The 23228-nt window shown below is 39.2% G+C and overlaps 1 protein-coding gene across 3 annotated transcripts in view; it reads right to left on the reverse strand.

Moving 5' to 3' along the window:
* The window catches only part of mapkapk3 (MAPK activated protein kinase 3), a 32483-nt gene that overhangs the window by 7328 nt on the left and 1927 nt on the right, over nt 1–23228 (reverse strand). For all 3 annotated transcript variants that reach the window (XM_041783383.1, XM_041783382.1, XM_041783384.1), the window contains 6 exons: nt 11341–11480; nt 3479–3543; nt 2008–2087; nt 1771–1897; nt 1565–1640; nt 1301–1425 (listed from right to left, as the gene is read on the reverse strand). In XM_041783383.1, the coding sequence (XP_041639317.1) occupies nt 1301–1425; nt 1565–1640; nt 1771–1897; nt 2008–2087; nt 3479–3543; nt 11341–11480 (613 nt within the window). The remainder of the gene's footprint in view (nt 1–1300; nt 1426–1564; nt 1641–1770; nt 1898–2007; nt 2088–3478; nt 3544–11340; nt 11481–23228) is intronic.

Consider the following 23228-nt stretch of genomic DNA (forward strand, 5'->3'; position numbering starts at 1 on the left):
TAAATATGGCACACTTTGTTTGAGTTACACTGAGCAGAAACTTCAAATTAAAAAATAGTCCATTTGCAGGAAAAGTTCATTTAATGCCTGAATATAACATACAACTCACATGCAGCTGACCACATGCATAGGCAGTTTTACCTTAAGCAAAGGCAGGTAATTGCTTGAGGCCTTGTGCTTAATGGGGAGTCAAAGTAAAATGCATTCAGATTTTAGACCCCCGTCACTTTTTCCAGTCTTGTTATGTTGCAGCCTGATGCTCACTTGTTTAAATTAATTTTTATTCTCATTCATCTGAAGTCAGGATTTTTTTACCTATTGATGAAAGAGAAAAAAATGAAATTTCACACTGACATAAGTATTTAGACCCCTTGCCAAACACTTGAAATTTAGCTCAGGATCTTCTGATTTCTCTGGATTGTTGCTGAGATGTTTCTACACCTTGACTGGAGTCCACCTGTGGTAAAAGAAACTGATTTGACATGGTTTTGCCCACACCTCTCTATTGAAGGCTGACAATTATATCGGAGCAAAAACCAAGCCATGAGGTCAAAGGAACTTCCTGCAGATCTCAGAGACAGGATTGCTGCAAGGCACAGATCTGGGGAAGGAAACAAAATATTCTGCAGCACTGAAAGGTCCCAAGAGCACAGTAGCCTCGATAATTCTCAAATGGAAGAAGTTTGGAACAACCAGGATACTCCTAAGAGCTGGTTGCTAGGCCAAACTTAGCAATCAAGGGAGAAGGGCCTTAATAAAAATGGAGACCAAGAACCTGATGGTAACTCTGACAGAGCTCCAGAGATCCTGTGTGGAGATGGGACAAAGTTTCAGAAGGACAACCATCATCTTCTGACTTTGGGGCAGAGTGGCTAGATGAAAGACTCTCCTCAGTGCAAAACACATGAAATCTACTTGGCTTTTATGTGGACTTTTTTGCACACTGACAGTGTGTGTTTTGTACTGAGGACAGGCTTCCGTCTAACAACAATCCTGTCCCTGAGCTCTGCAGGCAGCTCTTTTGACCTCATGGCTTGGTTTTTGTTCTGATCTTTATAGTCCAGATTTGGGTATGTGCTGTAGTTCTCTGGCTTTGTCACCAGATTCTAAATATTCTGTTCCCATGCTATGATTGATTTTATTTCTCATAACTGAAGCCTCCAAATTACTAGTACCACTCCTGCACACATGACTATTGTTTTAATATTTTAGAAACTACAGATTAGGTTGTTGTTGAAAGTAAATTTTCCCTCTGCATATAGAAATTTAGCATAGCCTTTTTTTCGGGTGGCATTCTCACCTTCCTGTGAAACCTCTGACCACTCCGGGTTGGGGAATTCATACTGGCCCATCCTGATCCTCCTCTTCATCCCTGGAGAGATGGCCTGGCCTGTGTTGGAGTAAAACGGAGGGAAGCCACACAACCTGCAGAGACAAACATGGGTTCACTCTTGAAACACTCAGCTACAATTAATCACAAGGTATCCTTTTATAGATACACTATACGGATATATTTGCAGTGTAATTTTGGTGCAATCCCTCCCAACTGACACTGAGTACTTACAGGATGTACATGATGACACCCAGAGACCACATGTCACAAGACTTGTCATATTTCTCCGGACCCAAAACCTCAGGAGCTTGTCATCAAAACAGAAACCCATAGAAAGAGATTAAATCATAAATGAGGACCAGTTAGGGTAGAAGAAAAGACATGACAATGATGATTCAGACCTCTGTAAATGAGAATAATAAAGTAAATTGACTTACCCACATAATACGGTGTATAACAGGGGGTCTGTAAGGGGTTGTGTAGCGTTGTCTCCTTGGCAAAACCAAAATCTGTTAACTTGAGGACCCCGTTTCTTTCTTTACTTGTGTACAGCAGGTTCTCTGGCTGGTTGGGAAGCAGAGAAGGAGCAAAAACATGACCCAGGCCCTAAATACACCGCATAAGCAGCATAAAATAGACTGCGATTCTTAATGAATCATGAGTTCATTATTCACCTTGATGTCTCTGTGTGCAATGTTAATCTTGTGGAGAAAGTCGATGGCCGTGCCGATGTCTCTCATGATTTCAGAAGCCTCTGGGAAGAAGAGAAGGAAAACACCCTCAAACCAAAACCAGTCTCTGTATCAAACTGCAGAAGTCATGAAGGGAAGCAAAGAAAATGTTAATCTGCCCCATCAATTTTTATGTTAGAGCTACCAAGTCCCTCCATGTACACACAAGGACATTACATTTTAGCTTTCCTAAAACATAATACTTTGAGCTATTAGGATTTTTGAGATAATTATCCAGAACATCCATTGAAATTGAAGTAATTTGCTCAAATATTGGGAGAATATGATATCAAATTTTCATTGATATTTATAAATATTTTCATGGAAATTTTGGGAATATGTTTTTTTTTTTGTTTGTTTTGTTTTTTTTGGGGAGTATCATTGAATGTTTATGGGAAAATTTGCTTTGAAAATTTTTGGGGGGGTTTTAATGTAAAAGTAGGACATTTATTTGGATGTCCAGGGGAATTAGTTTGAAATTTTTCTGGCATTTTTATGTAAATTTGGGAAATGTAGTTGTATTTTGGGGGATTTAGATTTCAATTTTTTAGGCATTTTTATGGAAGTTTGGGAAATGTATTTGCACATTTTTGGGAATTTGATTGGTAATTGGGCAGGGGTGTCATTAGACATTTTCAAAAATTTTCACGGAAATTAAAAGGAATTTGTTTGGATGTTTGCTTTCAAATTTTGAGGGTTTGGAAAATTCTCCAGAATTTAAAAAGAATTTTTGGTGGGTTTTTTTAATGCTAAAATTTAGGCCTTATGATAATGTTTGGGGAATATTTGAAGAATTTGGGGCTGCATGGCAGTGCAGATGTTAGCACTGTTGCCTCACAGCAAGAAGGTTCCTGGTTCGCTTTCCTGGCCTTTCTATGTGGAGTCTGCATGTTCTCCCTGTGCATGCGTGGGTTCTCTCCAGGTACTGTGGCTTCCTACCACCACCAAAAACCTGCTCATGGGGTTAACTGGTGACTCTAAGTTTGTTAAATTGTCTATCTCTATATGTCACCCCTGTGAATGACTTGCAACCAGTCCAGGGTGTACCCCGCCTCTCGCCCAATGAAAGCTGGGATAGGCTCCAACCTATGACAGTATATCAGTATGCGGTTTCAAACACAGCCTTGGTCTAACACCCACCCTAACACCCAAGCAGACATAAAAATAATAATTTACACCCAAGCAGACATAAAAATAATAATTTACAGACACTGTTTATCTTTTTCCTGATTGCCTCGCTCCCATAGAGGCATTAGAACTCATTTCAGTCTGATTCATAACCAGCTTAAACCTCCCCAAAGGAGCTTTAACATGCCTGCCTTTTACTGCTCTTTCCAGGAAATAATGGTTCATTCCTTCTCTTTGACATCCTGTCGTGTGTTTTTATTTCACCCATCCCTCCATCAGTCCTCACCTTTCTCAGTGAAGGCCTGGTCTCCTCTGGCTTGGATGCGATTAAACAGCTCTCCACCTTCCATACTGGGGACACACAGAAACAGTTCACAAATATTACTCACACATGCATCCAATCATCCATGTATTACATCAATGTACTTTCAGTTTTTTATTTCTAAAGCATTTCTTTGACCTTGTGTCAGCCATTGAGCTTTACCAGGTATTTTTTTTTTGCCTGTTACAACAATTTCAACTTTCAATCTTCTGCAGAACAAACAGAAATCACATCTTTAAATATCAAAATAAATGCATGTACTTCCACTCCAAGTAATAGCTTCTCGTTTTTATTCAGCTCAGTGAAGAAAATGTAAAAATATGTATAACTGGACTAAAATCAGGGTAGAAACTCTTAAATAATGTATTTTCAAATATTTTAATCTAAACAAGCATCACAGAAAAGGTACAACAGGTGAGCTCAGCATTGGTTTTTCAGAGCCGACACCAACAACAGTAATCAGTAGTTCACAAGACAGATAACCCATTATTGGAACCAATATGTGTTTATTATGATGTACTTAATGAGGCAAAAGTTAAATTGCATCATCTAAAGACTACTGAGGGTGTAAATAAGGCCACAGGGGAAGACACACCTTGCAATGAAGCAGAAGTAGCAGACTTTTTGGTTTATTAATTTCATAGATTAAAATAAAATGCTGACACAGATAAACAACCAAACATCTTTGTCGATAATCAGCCAGGCTGATAATAGGTTGATCCCTAGTTAAAGTTTACTTACAGATATAGACTGATCCAACCAAATAAATGTGCATGCAAATTTACAACTTACAATAATGAATTTAGTAGCAGCAATTACATTTTCATTTATCACAACAATAATCCATTTATTCATTACCACTATAAGTCAGACTGACTTAAGGACTGACGTTAGAAACTTGTTCTCTGCTGTAAAAAAATAACAGAAAATTAAGTGTGTTCATCATAATCGGAATTAGTTTGTGGCTGATTAGTAGCCTGAATTTTTAAAGCAAAGAAAACATTTTTTTACACTGTTTTATCCACAGACCTTCGAACAACTGTCCAATAATGACTTAGCTGATAAATCCCCTTTGCTCAGACTCAATAAATACTTAATACCCAGCCATCCGTTCCTCAGCAACTGCACTTTCTTTTGTAGAAAATATACCAGTTTCTCTCACATTCTTCTTTATCCTCTTTCTGTAGAACTATTTATTCTAATAGCAGCACCATACATAAAATATACAGAGTTTCCAACAGAATGACACTATACTTTGGCCGTACAGATGACCATCCTGCCCCTCCCCATTCTGTAGATTTCCTTTTGGGTTCCTGCTTCTGTACGTGTAAAAATAACATCACTCCCTTTCAAAATATTTCACTTGATAGTCCATATTCATAGCAGGGGAGCTGCATGTCTGGATGTTTATCATTGATGTGGTAGGGCACAGTTGAAGACTTGGACATTTTTGGGTCCAGGGCAAACCCAGGCTTGGGGCTCTCCAAATCCAATGTTCTCCCCCTGTGTTAACCCTCAAATATCTAAGAAAGTCTAAAAACACTGAAACATATAAACAGTTAATGCTGTAAAAAATGATCTCTGTGTAAAAATGCACTTTGGTGTTAGGGTGCTCAATAGGGCGATCTCAGAACATGAAGAAATGTATCGACGATCTGCTAAATCTGATTTAACATAAAGTCAGCTCTAGGACTTCTACATCTATGCTTACTCACCCAGTTCCTCGTGCAGAAAATAAACAAATTTGTACCATAAACCCAATCAGAATGCAGGAAAATAAATGAGTGGTGCTTATATATTCTGGAGAAGACCTCCTGACCCCTTTACCTAATAAAAATGCACTGACCAACAGGTTGTAGAAGAAGAAAAGAAGAAATTTGAAAGAACTTGTAAACACAGTCTTTGTGTATTTCAAAAATATATAGAGAGAATAAGTTTGATTTCTGGTCTGGATTTATCTTAAAAATTGGATGGAAAAAACTTGATATAATGGAGATCATGATCCTGCCATAAAAAAAAATCATGATGTGATATTTTCTCCATATCACCCATCCTTACTGTCATGTGCTTTCATAAGTTAACATAATTTTCTGGTAGGATCTCTTACAGGCTACAATGCTCAGACACGAGTTATTCATCATTCACAGGTTTTCTGAATGCATTTTAGTGTATATGGATTTTTATAATGACCCCTTAAAGCCTCATTACTGAAATAATAGGCACAAAATTATTATTTTTTTTTTTATTGAGATGTACGGAAATCCAAAAATAAGAAAAATTGATCTAAAATTTCACATCTATTTTTTTGTATATTTGATATAGTTTTGGCAGCTGATAATCCACTGGAGAGAATTTTTATCATTTATCAGATTGTTTTCTAAGGTTTTTAAGTAATTCAATGATCATATTGATTGGATAGAGGTCTCATAAAAGTGTGTATGAAATATGATACAATAGCCTTTAAAGGGTTGAATAATGTCAACATAATAACAAGCTCAACATTAAGTTTAATAGATGACCCTGAGGCCTCTTGTAGTCTGAGGGCCCCAGGCAGCTGCCTAACTTTCCCTAATAGTAAAGTCCACCTCTGCTAGGGTAATGCAGATATCATTCTACATTTCATGTTTAACATAAGCAGAAAAAGCAGATAAAAACATGATGAAAGAAAGCATACAAAGCCTCATTTTCAACATGTAATATGACACCTTAATCACTGCATTTAAGGGAGAGAAATACTCTTGGATGACCTCGAGTGTGTACAGATGTCAAATTTTAAAAAAGAAAGACAAATATTTTGACAATATGCTTGGTGGCTGTAAATATACCTGGGTGACCCACCCAAGCATTGTGTATGTGTGGGAAACACTGGTACTGGGTGGTAATACATTGTATAAGCACTGTCAGATCAACTGCTTTATACTCTACCTCTGCCATTTTATATGTCAACCTCTTAAATCTTGGCTTTACTCCACCTGAGTCCTACTGATTTGATAAATATAAGCAGATCAATTTTTGACACCCTCAGACTAGACAGGCAGAGACTCACACCATCTCTGAGATCTTTGATTCCCCAGGGGGGGCCTGGACTGAAGCAAATAAAGTACACACAATTTATTTTTTCCATTTTTATTGTAATAATTTTCTTAAATTCAAACTTTGAACGACTAAGGTGAATGCACTGAAGATCTGTTCAGTTATTTTGCAGCCATCTTAGGCCTTCAAAAAAATGGATCAGGGACAGCAGGAGAGAAGCTCAACAAGCACCTAAAAGAATGTGAAAAATTAGACTCTTTTTTATTATTCATAACACAAACTCTCATGTTTCCCTACCTGAGCCCTTTGACCTATTTCTCTCAAAGTTCAGACACTCTAATCTCCCTCATATTTCAGAATCGTCCCACTCACTCTCCAAACTACACATAAAGGAGCCCTTACGGCTGTGTGAAACCCTCCCTCTGCTCCCTGTATGAATATGTTTGTGTTTTTTTAGTAGGAGTGTACTTTTTCTGTGATTATGTGATGCAGTGGGCTGTTTTTCCTTCCTCATTGCACCTTTACTCATACAGGAAGGACACACCACAAGAGCTCAGCACCACACAAACAGTAGCTGTGTCAATAACTGTGATAATGAGAAGTACAGTAGTAGTCACTGTTGAAAATTCCCATGAACAGAGGAAAGAGTGACTATCCTCTGTGACCTTTCCTCTGTATTACAGCTCCTTTCTGCTCAAGTGAAAGAGAGGGCAATAAAAAAGCACAAAGATCAACTACCTACACTAGCATTGTGTTAGCATTGTCACTGAAGTCACTCCGACTATTACTGAGGGCACTCTGTCATTACACATGTAGCCCAAGTGAGACCGTGTCCTTCTAGCTGTCCTTTAGCACCGATGTTTTCTCTTTGTCTCCTTTCAGCGCCAGCGCTTATAGCTGACCTTTAATGTGTGTTCATGTTCTTTCCTCAGCAACACAAAGCTAAGCTTTTTCAGAGCAGCTGCACACAAAATACACACACAAAGCTCATGTTTGAATGTAAACATTCACTGACCACTTTATTAGGTACACCTGTTCAACTGCTCATCGATACTTGTCTAATCACTGTCACATTGCACTGATGACCAAGATGATCTGATAAAGTTCAAATGAGGAAGAAAGGTGATTTAAGTAACTTTTAACATGCCATGGTGGTTTGTGGTCTGGCAGGTTTTAGTGTTGTTTAAATTCTAACCCTCTGATTCAAATGTGAAACCATGACTTACTAAACTAGGCAACATTTTTTTACGGTCTTATACTTGTGCAATTTTTGTGAGTTCCTGGGATTTGTACACTCATTGTCTTGTTTTTAGCTGACAGGAACGTCACCCAGTGTGGTTTTCTGCTGCTGTAGTCCAGCTGTTTCAAGGTTCAGCATGTTGTTCATTCACAGAAATGGTCCTCTGCCTACCTTGGTTATAATGAGTGAGTCTTTGAGCAGTGTATTTTAATATGACATACTTCTCACTAATCCCTGTTTGCTAATGATCAAGCACCATGCTGTAGCAGCTGCTGCTGCTGGCAAAGCTTAACCTCCACCACCCCAGCCCCCTCCTTTATAGCATAAAGCTTGTTGCATCCTCATATTGAGATTCATGCTACTGTGTATTAATTGCTTTTGAACTAATTTTATTGCACTCAGTATGCATTGTCATTAATGCATCCATGCAGTGGGTGGTTTCTAGTCATGTTGTTCCCTGGAAAGTCAAAACTGTAGATCAATTTTGCAATAAAATTGTTAAAATGTATGACAAGAGTGTTCCTGAACTGCTGCTCTCTGTTTTTTTTGTGAAACAATGGTATATGCTTCTGTAAAGGATTAAAGTTTGTAAGATTCTAACCTCTGTTTAAATACTACAGAACCCACAATCCTAGCGTGTGACAGTCTCTGATTGATGGAGTCTCTGGTAACATGGAAACTAAGTCACAATGGATTAGTGGACATGTAGTTCCTTATGCCTCATACAGAAACATGTAGATTCATGTACACTGTAAGCCTGGATGAGTTAAATTTACTTAAAAAAAATTGAGGAAACCGGTTGCCCTAAAAAATGTAAGTAATGTATAATGAAAACTTAAGTGAATTTAACTTAAGTTTTTAAACACAACAAACTAGATGCCAAGTTGATTTAACTTGCGTAATTATTAAACTTAATATTTTATGTCCATTGCACTAAATTACAAGTTGATTTAATTGAAAATAATCTGGAAAATTAAATTAAGTCAACTTAATATTTTCAAAATGTGTACACTGTAAATGTCTGCTAGTGACCCACTGAGCCAGGAGTTGATATTACTGTCAGTGTGCTATTCAACATTCATAGACTTTAATAACATTAACATTGCCCTCTATGTAACTGAGACAGCAAATTCACGCATGGTGCGTTTCATTTATTTATTTTATTTAACCTTTTTTTTAAACCAGGAGAAAGCCTCTTTGAGAGTAAAAATCTCTTTTTCAAAAGTGTTCTGGCCAAGACAGCAGAGCAAACAGAGTGCTTAAAGGTTCAAAGTGAAGCGAGGGAGGAACCGGTCCTCTTAGCTTCTGTCTAAGATGCTTGAACAAGGAAATTGCGCAATTTTGTTCCAAACAAGCCAAGACAGGTTTGAATTTAACCAGCTAATCAGAATTCAACACCTTGAAGCATTTGATATTATACGTGAGTCCAAAGTTTAAGTTAAAGAAACAGAAATTTAAGTTTATTCAACTCAAAAAAACAAGTGCACTCTACAGTCACACTATAATAGTAGAATACACCAAAATGACTTAAGTAATGCAAAAAAACACAGTTTTTTTTTTAAGTAATATTTACTTAAATTATTTGATCAGAAACAACTTTCGGGTTAACAGTGTAGATACACTGAATACAAAAGTATTCATTCACTCATCCAAATAATTGAAATCAGGTGTTCCAATCACTTCCATGGCCACAGGTGTATAAAATCAAGCACCTAGGCATGCAGAGTTTTTTCTACAAACATTTGTGAAAGAATGGGTCACTCTCAGGAGCTCAGTGAATTCCAGAGTGGTACTGTGATAGGATGCCACATGTGCAACAAGTCCAGTCGTGAAATTTCCTTGCTCCTAAATATTCCACAGTCAACTGTCAGTGGTATTATAACAAAGCGGAAGCGACTGGGAATGACAGCAACTCAGCCACAAAGTGTTGGCCACGTAAAATGACGGAGCAAGGTCAGCGGATGCTGAGGCGCATAGTGCGCAGAGGTCGCCAACTTTCTGCAGAGTCAATCGCTACAGACATCCAAACTTCATGAGGCCTTCAGATTAGCTCAAGAACAGTGCTTAGAGAGCTTCATGGAATGGGTTTCCATGGCTGAGCAGCTGCATCCAAACCATACATCACCAAGTGCATTGCAAAGCATCAGATGCAGTGGTGCAAAGCACGCCACCACTGGACTCTAGAGCAGTGGAGACATGTTCTCTGGAGTGACGAATCGCGCTTCTCCATCTGGCAATCTGATGGACGGGTCTGGGTTTGGCGGTTGCCTGGAGAACAGTACTTGTCTGACTGCACTGCACCAAGTGTAAAGTTTGGTGGAGGGGGATTATGGTGTGGGGTTGTTTTCAGGAGCTGGGCTTGGCCCCTTAGTTTCAGTCAAAGGAACTCTGAATGCTTCAGCATACCAAGAGATTTTGGACAATTCCATGCTCCCAACTTTGTGGGAACAGTTTGGGGATGGCCCCTTCCTGTTCCAACATGACTGTGCAACAGTGCACAAAGCAAGGTCCATGAAGACATGGATGAGAGAGTTTGGTGTGGATGAACTTGGCTGGCCTGCACAGAGTCCTGACCTCAACCCGATAGAACACCTTTGGGATGAATTAGAGCGGAGACTGAGAGCCAGGTCTTCTCATTCAACATCAGCGTGTGCCCTCACAAATGTGCTTCTGGAAGAATGGTCAAAAATTCCCATAAACACTCTCCTAAACCTTGTGGAAAGCCTTCCCAGAAAAGTTGAAGCTGTTATAGCAAAGGGTAGATCAACATCATATTAAAACCTATGGATTAAAAAGGGGATGTCACTCAAGTTCATGTGCAAGTCAAGGGAGGTGAGCGAATACTTTTGGCAATATAGTGTATTTCAGTGCAGGAATTCGACGTACTGTTTCTTTAACACCAGTATGTCATGAATGTCTGTGCAGAAGCTTTAAGATGTAGTCACAGTATTTTAAAGGAAACACGTGGTGTGGCGATTTTTCCCCCTACACCCTGTGAGTGTAAATTTATCATAACTGACAATAACAAGAAACGGTAACTTCCCATTTTGTGGTCAGCTGTAACATGAGCATAAAAGAGGCACGCTATGAATTAGTATCACTATTTTTAGGATTGGAACACCTACGCAGGTATGTTACTAATGGAACCTGATCACACCTGCCTCTGTTGGTAGATTTGGGCCCAGTCTGACCAAAGAAAGAGCTTGTCACTGTTTGTTGGAAATCATCAAGGAACATTTAAAATAGCTGTTTTAAGTGTCGGAAAAGCAATTTTTAATTTTCAATGTTTAATTTTCAGTTAAAGGAGAATTTGATCAGTCTGTTTTCTGATTGCTCTACATGTTTAAACTAGAAAAGCACTAGGAGAGCGCAGACCTCCACCATTAGCCCTATCTCCCAATAGTACAGAATCCTTCAAAAAATTCCTGGATCTAGACGGTGAACTGGATCTTTCCCAAAATCTAATCAGTTCTCCCTTATGCCATTTCTGACATTTCCTGAAAATTAAAAAAACTGCATTCACATAGGTGAAGGTGTGCTGATTGAAGCCTACCACTCCATGATGATTAGCAGGCACTTCTTCCCATGATGCATGTTCTCATACAGGCTGAGGATTCGAACTATGTACGGTCCCGCTGATACTCTCCAGTGGAGCTCCACTTCTCGTCTGGCTTTAGGACTGTCGTAGAGAATCTGTGAGACAGAGCGAGAGAGAGATAGAGACAGTTACATAAAGAAAGTCACAAAAGGATGCAGAAATACAGCTGAATACCAATGTGCAGTCCTTTTATTCTGGAACAAATAACCTTTAGACCTGATGTTTATCACAACTGTCACCACTTTGAAACTCAAACCCCATCTGTTGTCACAACACACGATTCCTCTTTGTGAGAGTGAATGATAATTTGTGTGGTTACTTTATGTGCACTCTCTCACTTTCTCTGTGTGCATTCATATTTTTTTTCTATGTCTTTAAGTAAATCTTCAGGTATCATTTAAATCTCTAATAATGCATCTACCTAGTAGTTCCTAAACTCCAATGTCTCCTAACCTTGCATAGCAGATGGATTCTCCTGTTTCCATGTTTCTCACTGGTGAATCCATCTTGCAAAGCTCCTGTCTGAACTGTTTGGTCCCGGTTAGAAAGTGACAGGACCAATCAGCATCGAGGGGCAGTACTTTCAGGCGTGGCGGGGTTGTGACGTATGCAAGCAGCAACAAGAGGCCAGTGCAATTATGCCAGAGGACATCAGCATGGATGCTGCTAAAGTGCCAACTTGAAGACATTTCTTTGGTAAAGAAGAACAAGAACAGCACTTTGTCTTTTTTTTTTTTTTTAAACGACAAAAGTCATGTACTGAAATGTCTGCAGTCGCCATGGTTTGCATTAGGCAGTTCCCTATGGAGTTTAGTCCTCGTTAGCAGCTACGTCACATGTTTTGTTGCTCTGACTGGCTCGTAAAGGTGTTACAGACAGAATGTTCATCCAATCGCCCTCCAAGTTTTTTTTCAAAGGCACTGCCCTTTCCCAAAACGCTCTGTATGAGTGGGTTACCAGATGGATGTGTGAAACACATCCATCTGGCATGCAGTTGCAGTTACTTTTATTTATGTAAAAAGTCAAATTATGAAAAAGTGTATCTCATGATCTTATTTTTTTTCTATGTAAATACGACTTAATTTTTCAGAATTCATTTCTTATAAATATGACTTAAATTCTCAGAATTTTGACTTCAGATTTTTTTCCCCAGCATGACTTGACTTTTTAACTTCTTTTTTCTTTTAAGTGGCAGAAATGTCAAGATTTAGAGGCTTTACTGTTTCTCCTTTTCTACTTTTAGATGTTAGTTTTGGGAAGTCGGCTTGTCAAGCATGTTTATAAATGAGTCATGGATTGATCAAGAAAAGAATAGCTACGACAGCTGTAATGTTTCTAACAGTCACAAAGCTAAATGTTGGCTGTCTTCATGCTAACACCTTAAAGATGTAATGTTTGTACATACTGGCCTGAAGCTGCAGCATGGTCACAAGACAGGATGTGTGTTTAGCAGATAAACATACACAAACACAAGTGCACACACAAACGCACACATGCAGCAGGTGGGAGACGTTAGCATAGCACACATCTTCAGTCAGGGGGTATTTTTGGATGTGACACTGACGGAGTGGACTCCAGGCCGGTCAGACCGAGTCTGGTGTACAAAACACAGAGAGGCTGACTCACTGACGTAGGACAGACACACAAAACCTGCCCTTCAACAGGCGACTCTCAACGTTTGAGCTGAATATTTGTAAAGCATCTGATTAAAGAGGGATCTGAAAAACGCTACAATTCTTGGGAACTCTAAATGTGAAAACAGCTCACAAAGCTGTGTCTGCTCGCTATTGTCAAAGAGGAAGTAAGGGCTGAACATTTCAGAGCAGCAGGGTGTTGAAAGTAGAAGTTGAGGGTTTACAGGAACTTATTTGTCTCTTTGCTTATCTAGCCTATTTTTGGTCAAGCAAAGTGTGCTGTAGGTTTGATCATTCATATTTTTATGACTTTAATTGTAGCAGACAGTATGTGAGGTGGTTTCCTTAATTTCCTGAACTAGAATAAGCTGCAATAAAATAGGACAGAGTGGATTAAAAACAAACAGAAAACACAGAGAGAAGAGAGACAGGATGACACAGACGCTCAATCTTTCCTACTATGAGACTGAATACAGTCTAATGCAGACAAAAGGCTAATCCTGAGGCTATAAACCAATCAACCGCAACCTTTCACACCTCTTAGCCAATCAGATGCGGAGTCTTTAAAGCACTGGAACAAACATATTAATCTTATAATGTCAGCTGAGTTTAATAACAGAGCAACGCTGCCTCTCTCCTTCCTCACTCTCACAGCTGTAACATGTTTACTCTTGATTTAATATTAGCGTCTGCCAGAGAGCTGCTCTGTATCTTCATAAAAGCTGCTTTATCTTTACAACTTTGAGCAATAAAGCTAAGCTCATAAAGGCTGAAATAAGGTGGTTTAGGAGTGTAATGATTGTCTAAGTCTCTTTCTGTGTAGCATTAGCAGAGAAGACCTAGCATGTGGAAGCTAACACTACTGTACCATCAAATTTAATGCCAACATGCTGATGTTTAAAATGTCACTAGCTCAGTTTAGCATGCTAATGTTTGCTACTAGCATTAACTTAAGAGTACATCTTAGGCCTGTGGTAATAGGGCTGGGTGATAGAGACCAAAATCCCAGATTTTTTTAGCTGAATTGCTAACACAATACACAGTGCTCTCAAAAAGTATTCAGACCCCTTCATTTTTTTCAACTGTGTGATGTTGCAGCCTGAACAGCTGTTTACATTCTCTTTTTTTCTGGATTTAGGCTAACTTAAATTACACGGCCAAAGTTAGGGGGTGAAATGGTCAAAATAGGAGGAAAAATGAGTTTAAAAGGGTTACAACAGGACTTAAAATTTAAAACTGTGAATCTGAAAGGTCAAAATATGAACCAAAAAGTAAACATCATGAATTGAAGAGGTCAAAGTATGGAATAAAAAGTCACAATCATAAGTTTGAGTCTTAATTTTAAGAAACTTGCAATGAAAACACAAATTTTCTTTCCCAACATTCCTGTTTTTTTTATCTCTTGATTTTCGTTCTTTACTTTTTCAGATCTTAATGACTTTAACAAGGATATTTTAACTCATCAAGGTTACATTTACATTTTGATACGGGAAAAAATCTGCAGACCTCATACTAGAGGGCCAGTTATAACGGAAATATGCTATCATCTTGCGGGCCAGATATTTCTGCACCACAGGCCAGATTTGGCCCCCGGGCCTCGAGTTTGACACCCCTGCTGTAGAACATCTCTGCAGGGACCTGAAAGTGACTGTCCACTTAGTCCCCATCTGACATGATACAGCTTGAGAGAATTTGCAAAGAAGAACGGCAAAAAATTCTTCAAGTCTGGCTTGCAAAGCTTGTTGCGACATTTTTAAAAAAGAAGCTTTAATTGCTTCCAAAGGTGCTTCAACTAAGTACTGACTAAATGATCTGAGCTGTGTCAATGTGATATTTCCATTCTTTAAATAAATTTGCAAAAAAAAAAAACAATTCTGTTTAAGAGTACTGAGTGTAGATCAATGAGAGAAATAATGAATCTAATCAACTGTAGCATCAGGCTACAACATAACAAATCAAGACAAGTGAAAGAGGTCTGAATACTCTCTAAATGCACTTTATAATGCTAATGTTATTTGTAAAGAAATATTAAAAACAAAGCCACTTCTGAGTCAAATCCATATGGGCCAAACGTCATAGCAGCACTATTGTTAACTGCCTGCTTCACAATGTCCTTAAGGATATAAAATCAACACATATTTGTAAATTTAAAAATAATATTAAATTAAAAAAAAAAGCATCTCAATAAATGAAATAAACAAAACTATTATTCCCTATTGAGCCCTAAGCATACTTCTACATCTGAATGCTCAAAACACTTTACAGACCGCGGGTTAAACTAACCCATTCATGCCACATTCACACACTGATGGTGAAGGCTGCAAGTATGTAGAGCTGCCAACAATATGAACAAATCCTATCCATGCACATTCATGATGCAGCAGTGAGAGAAATTCAGGGTCTTTTGCAGCCAGTGTGGCTGCAGGGGCTTTGGGTTCAATCCTTTGACCTTCTAATTGAGAGACAACTGAATCTGCCAACTGAGCCACAGCCACCTGATAAACATGGCCCCACCATAGTGGGAATATTTAAAGGAGATATAGTTGAAACTAAAGTCTTATACCTACAATTTTAGGCCTGACTTAATGACGGTAATAGATAGGATTTAGAAAAATAAAAAGTAAGACCTTTCAGTGTTGTAGTCAAGACCATACTATCCAAGGCAAGACCTAGATTTTGGGGGGTTAAGACAGAAACGAGACCAAGACCATAAAAATCAATAAAAATAGTATCTGCAATTCTGTTTTGAAACCACCACAATGAAATTGCATGTGAATTGAAACTATTTGTCATTTTAGCAAGAGCCAGTGCAGCCATGCTAAGAGTGAGACAAGACCGAGTAAAAATACTCTCAATTCCAAGACAAGACCAAGACATTCAAAACATAGTCTTGAGACCAGTCTTTAAACCAAGACTGTTGTTGAGTACTACAACACTAGGACCCTTAACAGGGACAGTGATTGATCCCCTGGTCTAGATTATCTCTCCAAACAGTCCCTCCATATCATTTCAGTCTGAAACAAAATACACAATTCAAAAGGCACTCTTCTAAACATTCACAGGTATTTTTTTGTCAGGACACAGTCATACAGACTCTAAAACAAACTCACTAGTGATTCAGTACCATGCCTTCATCAGGTAGTAAAAAAAATTCTGTTATGTACCTATACCTATCCAAAACACCCCAAACAAAGGCCACGAAGCAGTCCAGACTGTTTTTTTTTTTAATAAATTTGCCTTTTAGTTTAACTCTGAATCAAAGTTAAAGACTGATATACTGACAGACTGAAGAGCTATTATGAATGACTTAAATGATAAGAAATAATTTAAACCTTTTCCATCTGACAGTTTACCTACTTTAAAAAAACATCTATAAACCCACATGAAAACTTAGTGCACTACAAACTTGAATTTAAAGTAAAATACTTAAAAAATAACTCTTTACACAACATCAGAGGTAACCCTTTCAGAAAAATCCCCTGACCTTAACAGCACCAGACAACTGGTGTGTTTAAAAATAAAACAACATACAGGCAAGGCCGGACATAAGGGGGATAGAGGAGAGAGCCAAATTGGAGGCCCACAGAGGTCTGTCTTTAATTTTTAACATGAATAATAACTACTCTTACCAATGCAACAAAAAAGGAATTTTATTCATTTATTTACTTATTTTTGCCGTGGTACAATACAGCCTTTATAAAAATGTAGACCCCTTTTCCATACACAGAAAAATATTTTTGGTCATGTCAACAATGTGAATGGGCATGCTGAACCAAATAACTTGGAGAGTAATGCCAGACTTCAGAGTTTAACCAGGATGTCAGAGAATGAAGCAAAAGAAGCAGTGACAACTTTAATAGAAAAATCATAAAATAATTGTGAAAAGTGGCCAAAATTGAGGTAAAAATGGTAGAAATGGGCAGAAAAAGTGGTGAAAATGAGCCAATAAATGGTGAGAATGGGATGACAGTTGAAAAAACAGATTGAAAGAGGTAAAAAAAAAGATGAAATTGACCAAAATTGGTTAAAAATGGTAAAAAGAGCATAAAAGAGGCAAATACGGGCAGAAAAAAAGTGAAAATTGGTTAAATGTGGTAGAAATTGTTTCAAAATGGCAAAATATACATTACAAGAGGTAAAAAAAGGGTATTGATCTCAATGAGGTTTTCCTGGCTAAATAAAATTGAATAAATAAATAAAAAATGGGTGAAAAGTGGCAAAAAATGGTTAAAAGTTGCTTAAAATATGGTGAAAAGGGGTTAAAATGTGTCAAATACGTGTAACAAGAGGCTAAAAAGGGCAAAGAGTGTCAAAAATTGGGTAAAAGAGGAAAAAGATGGTAGATAAGTTGTGAAATTGGCCAGAAATATTAGTGAAAAGTGGTTAAAATTGAGCACCAATAAATATTTTAACATTAAAATCCCAAAACAGCTTGACACATTTTTCAGATCCAAAATAAGGGAAGTGTTAGAAAAGATGTCAGCACCATTGCTACTGATCCAGCATACTGATATCGTCTTTAAACACAACTTAGACGGGCCTTTTTAATGAGTGATTCAGGGGCCCAGCAAATTCTGTGGGCAGGCTTTCACACAGGGGCACTAAACACCACAGTAATCCTCAGACTTTAGTATTCTTTTAAGAAAAACGGCCAGAGCTCAAGTTTGTTCTGCACAAACTGAGCTTCAAGTGAACAAGCAGCTGAAACATGAGAGTCACTGGGGATGTATGAGCCCAAAACTCTGATTAACTCATTTAACGGCTCTGACTGCCTGCAGAGAGACAGCGCAACATCAGAGAGAAATTTTCATCAACATCAGACCAACTACAAAAATCTCACCGCAGTTTGGTCTCTGCAGCTCAGACAGGAAACACAGATGTGCTACCAGCATGCCAAGTGGCTAAGTCCAGAGATGAACACACGCAAACTAGTTTAAGGGGAGACTCAGCCTGTGTTCAAGCACTAAATCCAACAACCATGGGTCAAATAAGTGCTTCCAGCGAAATTATGGCTGTCAAATGGACTGCTGTACAATTCAGGGCTCTCTGAGGTCCCTTCCCCTCCCAGGAGTCACAAAAGTTAAAAGAATCCTGATGACTTTAACTGCATTACATTAAAAGGATGGCTCCCCTCCAGCTCTGCTGCAAAGTGGATTAAACCTATCCCCATCCATTACGTTTAGCGCTCAGAGCAACACTTCATTAAAAAGCAAGTGAGCGGGTCAACTCTCCTCAGCCCCTCCACTTCAGTGCCTCTCCATTATTTCCTTTTGCCTTGAGATTAAAAAACACACAAGGGAAGTCATAAATGAGCTTAAATAGCAATAAAGCAGAATAAAATCCCTATCAGGTGCACTACACTTAAGCAGAACTACACACATGCCTGTAAGAGCTTCACTGGAGAGTAGATTATAAAAATATGATGTTGTTTTCTAAGCTGGGGTCATCTCGACCTGCTGTCAGCTGAGCTAGATGAAGTCAGTCAAGCACCAGGTGAACTGTTTTTGATGTATATGGTTGAACAGAGAAAACACTCCACACAGCATCACACTATTTTCCTGCCTCCACTTATATTACAGCACAGTAATTAGATGCTAATGATGGAGTAACAGTATGATTACAAAGAGGCAATATATTAGTCAGCTTTTCCAAACTTGAGTAAAATTGTGGCCCCGTTTGAAACCTTAAAATCATGTGGGGCTCATCAAACCCCTCATAACATGACACTCAAAGTATCTCCCACCAAATTTTCATTAGTTTCAGAGAAATTAATTTATCATGGAAAGTGTCTGAGGAGCTGCAAAATTAACAAGAAACTGCAGTTTAGTTTGTTATGATCAGGCATTTAGTTTTTACCTCCACCAAGGAGGTTATGTGATCAGGAGGGTTTGTTCATTTGTTGGTTAGTTTGTTAGCAACATAACTCAAAAAGTTGTGAACGGATTTTGATGAAATTTTCAGGAAATGTCAGAAATGGCATAAGGGAGAACAGATTAGATTTGGGGAGTGATCTGGATCACCGTCTGGTTTCAGGAATTTTTTGAAGGATTGTGCACTACTGGGAAATAGGGCTAATGGCGGAGGTCTGCGCTCTCCGAGTGCTTTTCTAGTTTAATATGACATGTGACTTTGCCGACTCTTTCCTTAGTTATGTCCCCAAAGGCACTGGTAAATTCTTATATTAACCTAAAGGAAGAGACACAGAATGACACCAGTTCAAATCAAACAGAATAAATGATTAAAAGGTGAAATATCCTAGACAGTCTGGCTGCAGATCTTAAACTTTGATGGCGACGGAGAGGTTAGCGCTGTTGCCTCAAAGCAAAGAGGACACTGGTTCGCATCCCGGTCAGGGCCAGGGCCTTTCTGTGCAGAGTTTGCATGTTCTCCCCGTGCACGCGTGGTTTCCTCCCACCACCAAAAACATACTCAATAGGTTAACTGGTGAATGAGCATTACCATAGGTGTGAATGTGAGTGTGCCTGGTTGTCTGTCTCTATATGTCAGCCCTGCGATTGACTGGCGACCAGTCCAGGGTGTACCCCGCCTCTCGCCCGATGACAGCTGGGACAGGCTCCAGGCCCCCCCACGCAACCCAGAACGGAATAAGCGGTGTAGAAAAATGGATGGATGGATATTTATTTATTTGCATTATTTTGCAGTGCTGGTCTATACCATTTAGATGTTTTTTAAGAGAGGAGCACCGTGCAGCTGCTGAACCACACACATATGCAGTATGTGAGGACGCTTTCAATGGAGTACCTGCAGAAGAACACCAGCAGTCTCTGGGTGATGTTGTTTTTCCTGAGCACTCTCAGAAAGTGCAGTCTCTGCTGGGCCTTTTTCTGCAGCTCAGAGGTGTTTGTGTTCCAAGTCAAGTCCTCCCCGATGTAGACTCCCAGAAAGCAGAAGTCTGCCACCCTCTCTACACAGTCCCTGCCAATGAACAGTGGTGTAATGTCGGTTTTTTTCCTCCTGTAGTCGATGACCAGCTCCTTGGTCTTGGATGTGTTCAGGAGCCGGTTGTTTTCACTGCACCTCACTGTCAGCTGCTCCACCTCATCCCTGTAGGCAGACTCATCCCCCAAGAGATGAGCCCCACCACTGTGGTGTCATCAGCAAACTTGATGATGGTGTTGCTGTGGAGGGCAGAGGTGCAGCCGTGGGTGTAGAGCACAGGACTCAGCACACAGTCCTCTGGAGAGCCAATGCTGTGTGCAATGCGGTTTCTTGCTCTTTTTTGAATAAACGTCCAGTTCTAAGAAAAACTGCTGCTATAGCTACATCTGAGCTAATCCCATCAGCGGCAGCTATTGTTTACAAGCTTGCAGTGCAACTAAACCCCGTCCCTAGCTGCCTACCTACCGCCTCTTTCTCCTGGAATTATACTGATTGGTCCATCTGTTCTCAGACCGTGTACAATTGTTTCAGATTTGGGCTTTGCAAGCTAGATCTGGCTGATGACAGACATGTAATCTGGACAATCCATCAGCGTCGCAAGATTAAAAGGCACAACATATAATTACCACTGTAATAAATAAATTTATTAATAATGTATATATCTGGTTAAGACTTCCGTGAACTACATTTTCTTAACAGAAAACAGGTAGAGGATGTTTTTGAGGCATATTTTAGAGTGGACATTTCATAGATTACCTATTGAACAGCAGATACATTTAAGTTTTAAGCTTAAAGAAAAAAGATATTTTCTGTGTCATCTTTGCACATAAATGACTACTCAAATGTGCCCTTCAAACAAATAAACAAAAGAAAATGTTAATTTTCTACTCTGTCCATTATAGTGTGTTTTGCGTTCTTGCAAGGTTCATTCTGCCATTAAACCATGGACAATGCAAATACAATAGTTGTGTTAAATACTGACCTTAAACCTGATTTACGTGACAAAATATATAATGGATCTGTCTCTAGATCCTTTTAAAAAGCTTGCTATGTATCTTAAAAGAAGAACATAAAACTATGCTGTTTTAGATAAATCTCTAATATATCCATGCTGGCTTTTATATTGAACTTGAATCAATTCAACAAGTAGCTTCAAGGTTTTTCAGCTATATACTATTGTCCCTCTGCTGCTGTTTCTCTGCACTTAATGTGTTCTCTCTCCCTGTCTGACATGGAGCTTTCAAGCATCCAACCCTTTGGGTTTTTGTCTTTTTGTTCGACTCCCTATTTTCTGCGGCAGTTTATCTCTCTTTCTCATCCTCTATCACAGAGACGGGAGCCCACAGCTCTGCCTGCCTGTGACACCGCTGCTGCCTGTTTAGGCGGCTCAGATGCAGATAGATTACCCTAAGCCTGTAAATCTCTCTGAGTCTGTGGCCCAGTGCTGACAGGTGACAGCCCAGTGACCCGTGCTTCTGTGTACTCCACTACCGCTGGTGTATGTTGTCACTGTCAAAATCCATGTGCCTTTCTGATGCAGAGTAACATTTCTTAGCATGTGGCGGAGTGACTGTGCGTTCCACAACCCGCAATGGATCCAGAGATAGACCGATTCCACGAAACACAGCACCATGCTCACATTCAGCCTGCACACATGTAGAGCATGTGAGCTCAGTGGGAAGTATGTTTATGACAGGTATCCACACCAACACTCTCTGTTATAAGTCTCAGTGTCAGTCTGAGTCCTGTACGTCTGTTATGCAATTATGACTTCAATAAAGGTCAAACTTTTTGAGTTTTGGCTGCAGGCTTAATGTGAACTTTCATACTCTAAGGCAGTGAAACTCACAGACCATACATGGTTCCTCATCAAGACAGCATTTATCATACCAAACAAACACATGCTGACATGATTTAAGACTTAAAATATTTTAAAGGAATAATTTTATTTCTTTAATGAAAATGTTTAAATACACTAATAAAGATCATTTCTAACCCATTAATAAGTAGATAAACCAGACAACAACTGAGACTAATTCACAAACCATTAAACATTGCTAGACTCAGGTGGGTGCAGATGCCCTAACATTGGAAAACACTGCAATAATACAGTGACAAAGTGTCCACTTTAGTGCATCTGAACGCAAAAAGTCTGACCAAGGTGGCCTCTGAAGTGCCCTATGAGTGGACAACATGTGACAGTGTGCCCGCCAAGGGACTCTCCGAAAGGACAAAATCTGACAAAGAGCCTTCTTAAATACACTTTATTTAAAAAAAAAAAAAAGGCCAGCATCCACTTTAGTGCCCTTTAAGGGGACAAAATTTGACATTGTCCAATTGAGTGCATCTGACTGGACAACATGTGACAGTGTGGCTGCCAAGGGCCCCTCTGAAGGAGTAAATTTGACAAAGTGCCCTCATTAGTGTCCTTAGTTGGACAAAATTTGACAAAGCGCCCTCTTAAGTGTCCTTTAAGGAGATGAAATTTGACAAAGCACACTTTAGTGCCCTTTGAGTGGACAAAATTGGACAAAATGTCAAATTTAGAGCATCTAAATGGACACAACATGTGACAAGGTTCCCGCCAATGAGCCCTCCGAAAGGACTGAATTTGACAGAGTGACCTCTTAAGTACCCTAAGGCGGACAAAAATGCCAGCATCTACTTAGTGCCCTAGGTGGACAAAATTTGACAAAGCACCCTCTTTAGTGCCCTTTAAGTGGACAAAATTTGACAAAGTGTCAAATTGAGTGCATCTGATTGGACAATTGGACATTTTGACAAAGCGCCCTTTTTAGTGCCCTAAGATGTACACAATATGCCAAAGCACCGTTTTTAGTGTCCTTTGAGTTGACAAGATTTGACAAAGTGCCCTCTTTAGTTCCCTTGGGTGGACAAAATTTGACAAAGTGCTCACTTTGGTGCCCTTTAAGCAGACAAAATTTGACAAAGTGTCCAATTGAGTGCATCTGAGTGGACAACACGTGACAGTGTGCCCACCAAGGGGCACTCAGAAAGGAGTAAATTTGATAAAGCCCCCTCTTTAGTTCCCTAAGGTGGACAAAATTTGATAGTGCCCACTAAGGGCATGAAATTTTACAAAGTGCCCACTTTAGTGCACTTTGAGTGGACAAAACTTGATTAAGTGTCCAATTGAGTGCATCTGAGTGGACAAGTGTGACAGTGTGCCCACCAAGGGACACTCAGAAAGGAGTAAATTTGCTACAGCGCCCTCTTTAGTTCCCTAAGGGGGACACATTTTGACCAAGTGCCTGCTATAGTGCCTTTTAAGTTGACAAAATTTGACAA

The sequence above is a fragment of the Cheilinus undulatus genome, linkage group 3 (assembly GCF_018320785.1).
Source record: "Cheilinus undulatus linkage group 3, ASM1832078v1, whole genome shotgun sequence".
NCBI lineage: Eukaryota > Metazoa > Chordata > Actinopteri > Labriformes > Labridae > Cheilinus > Cheilinus undulatus.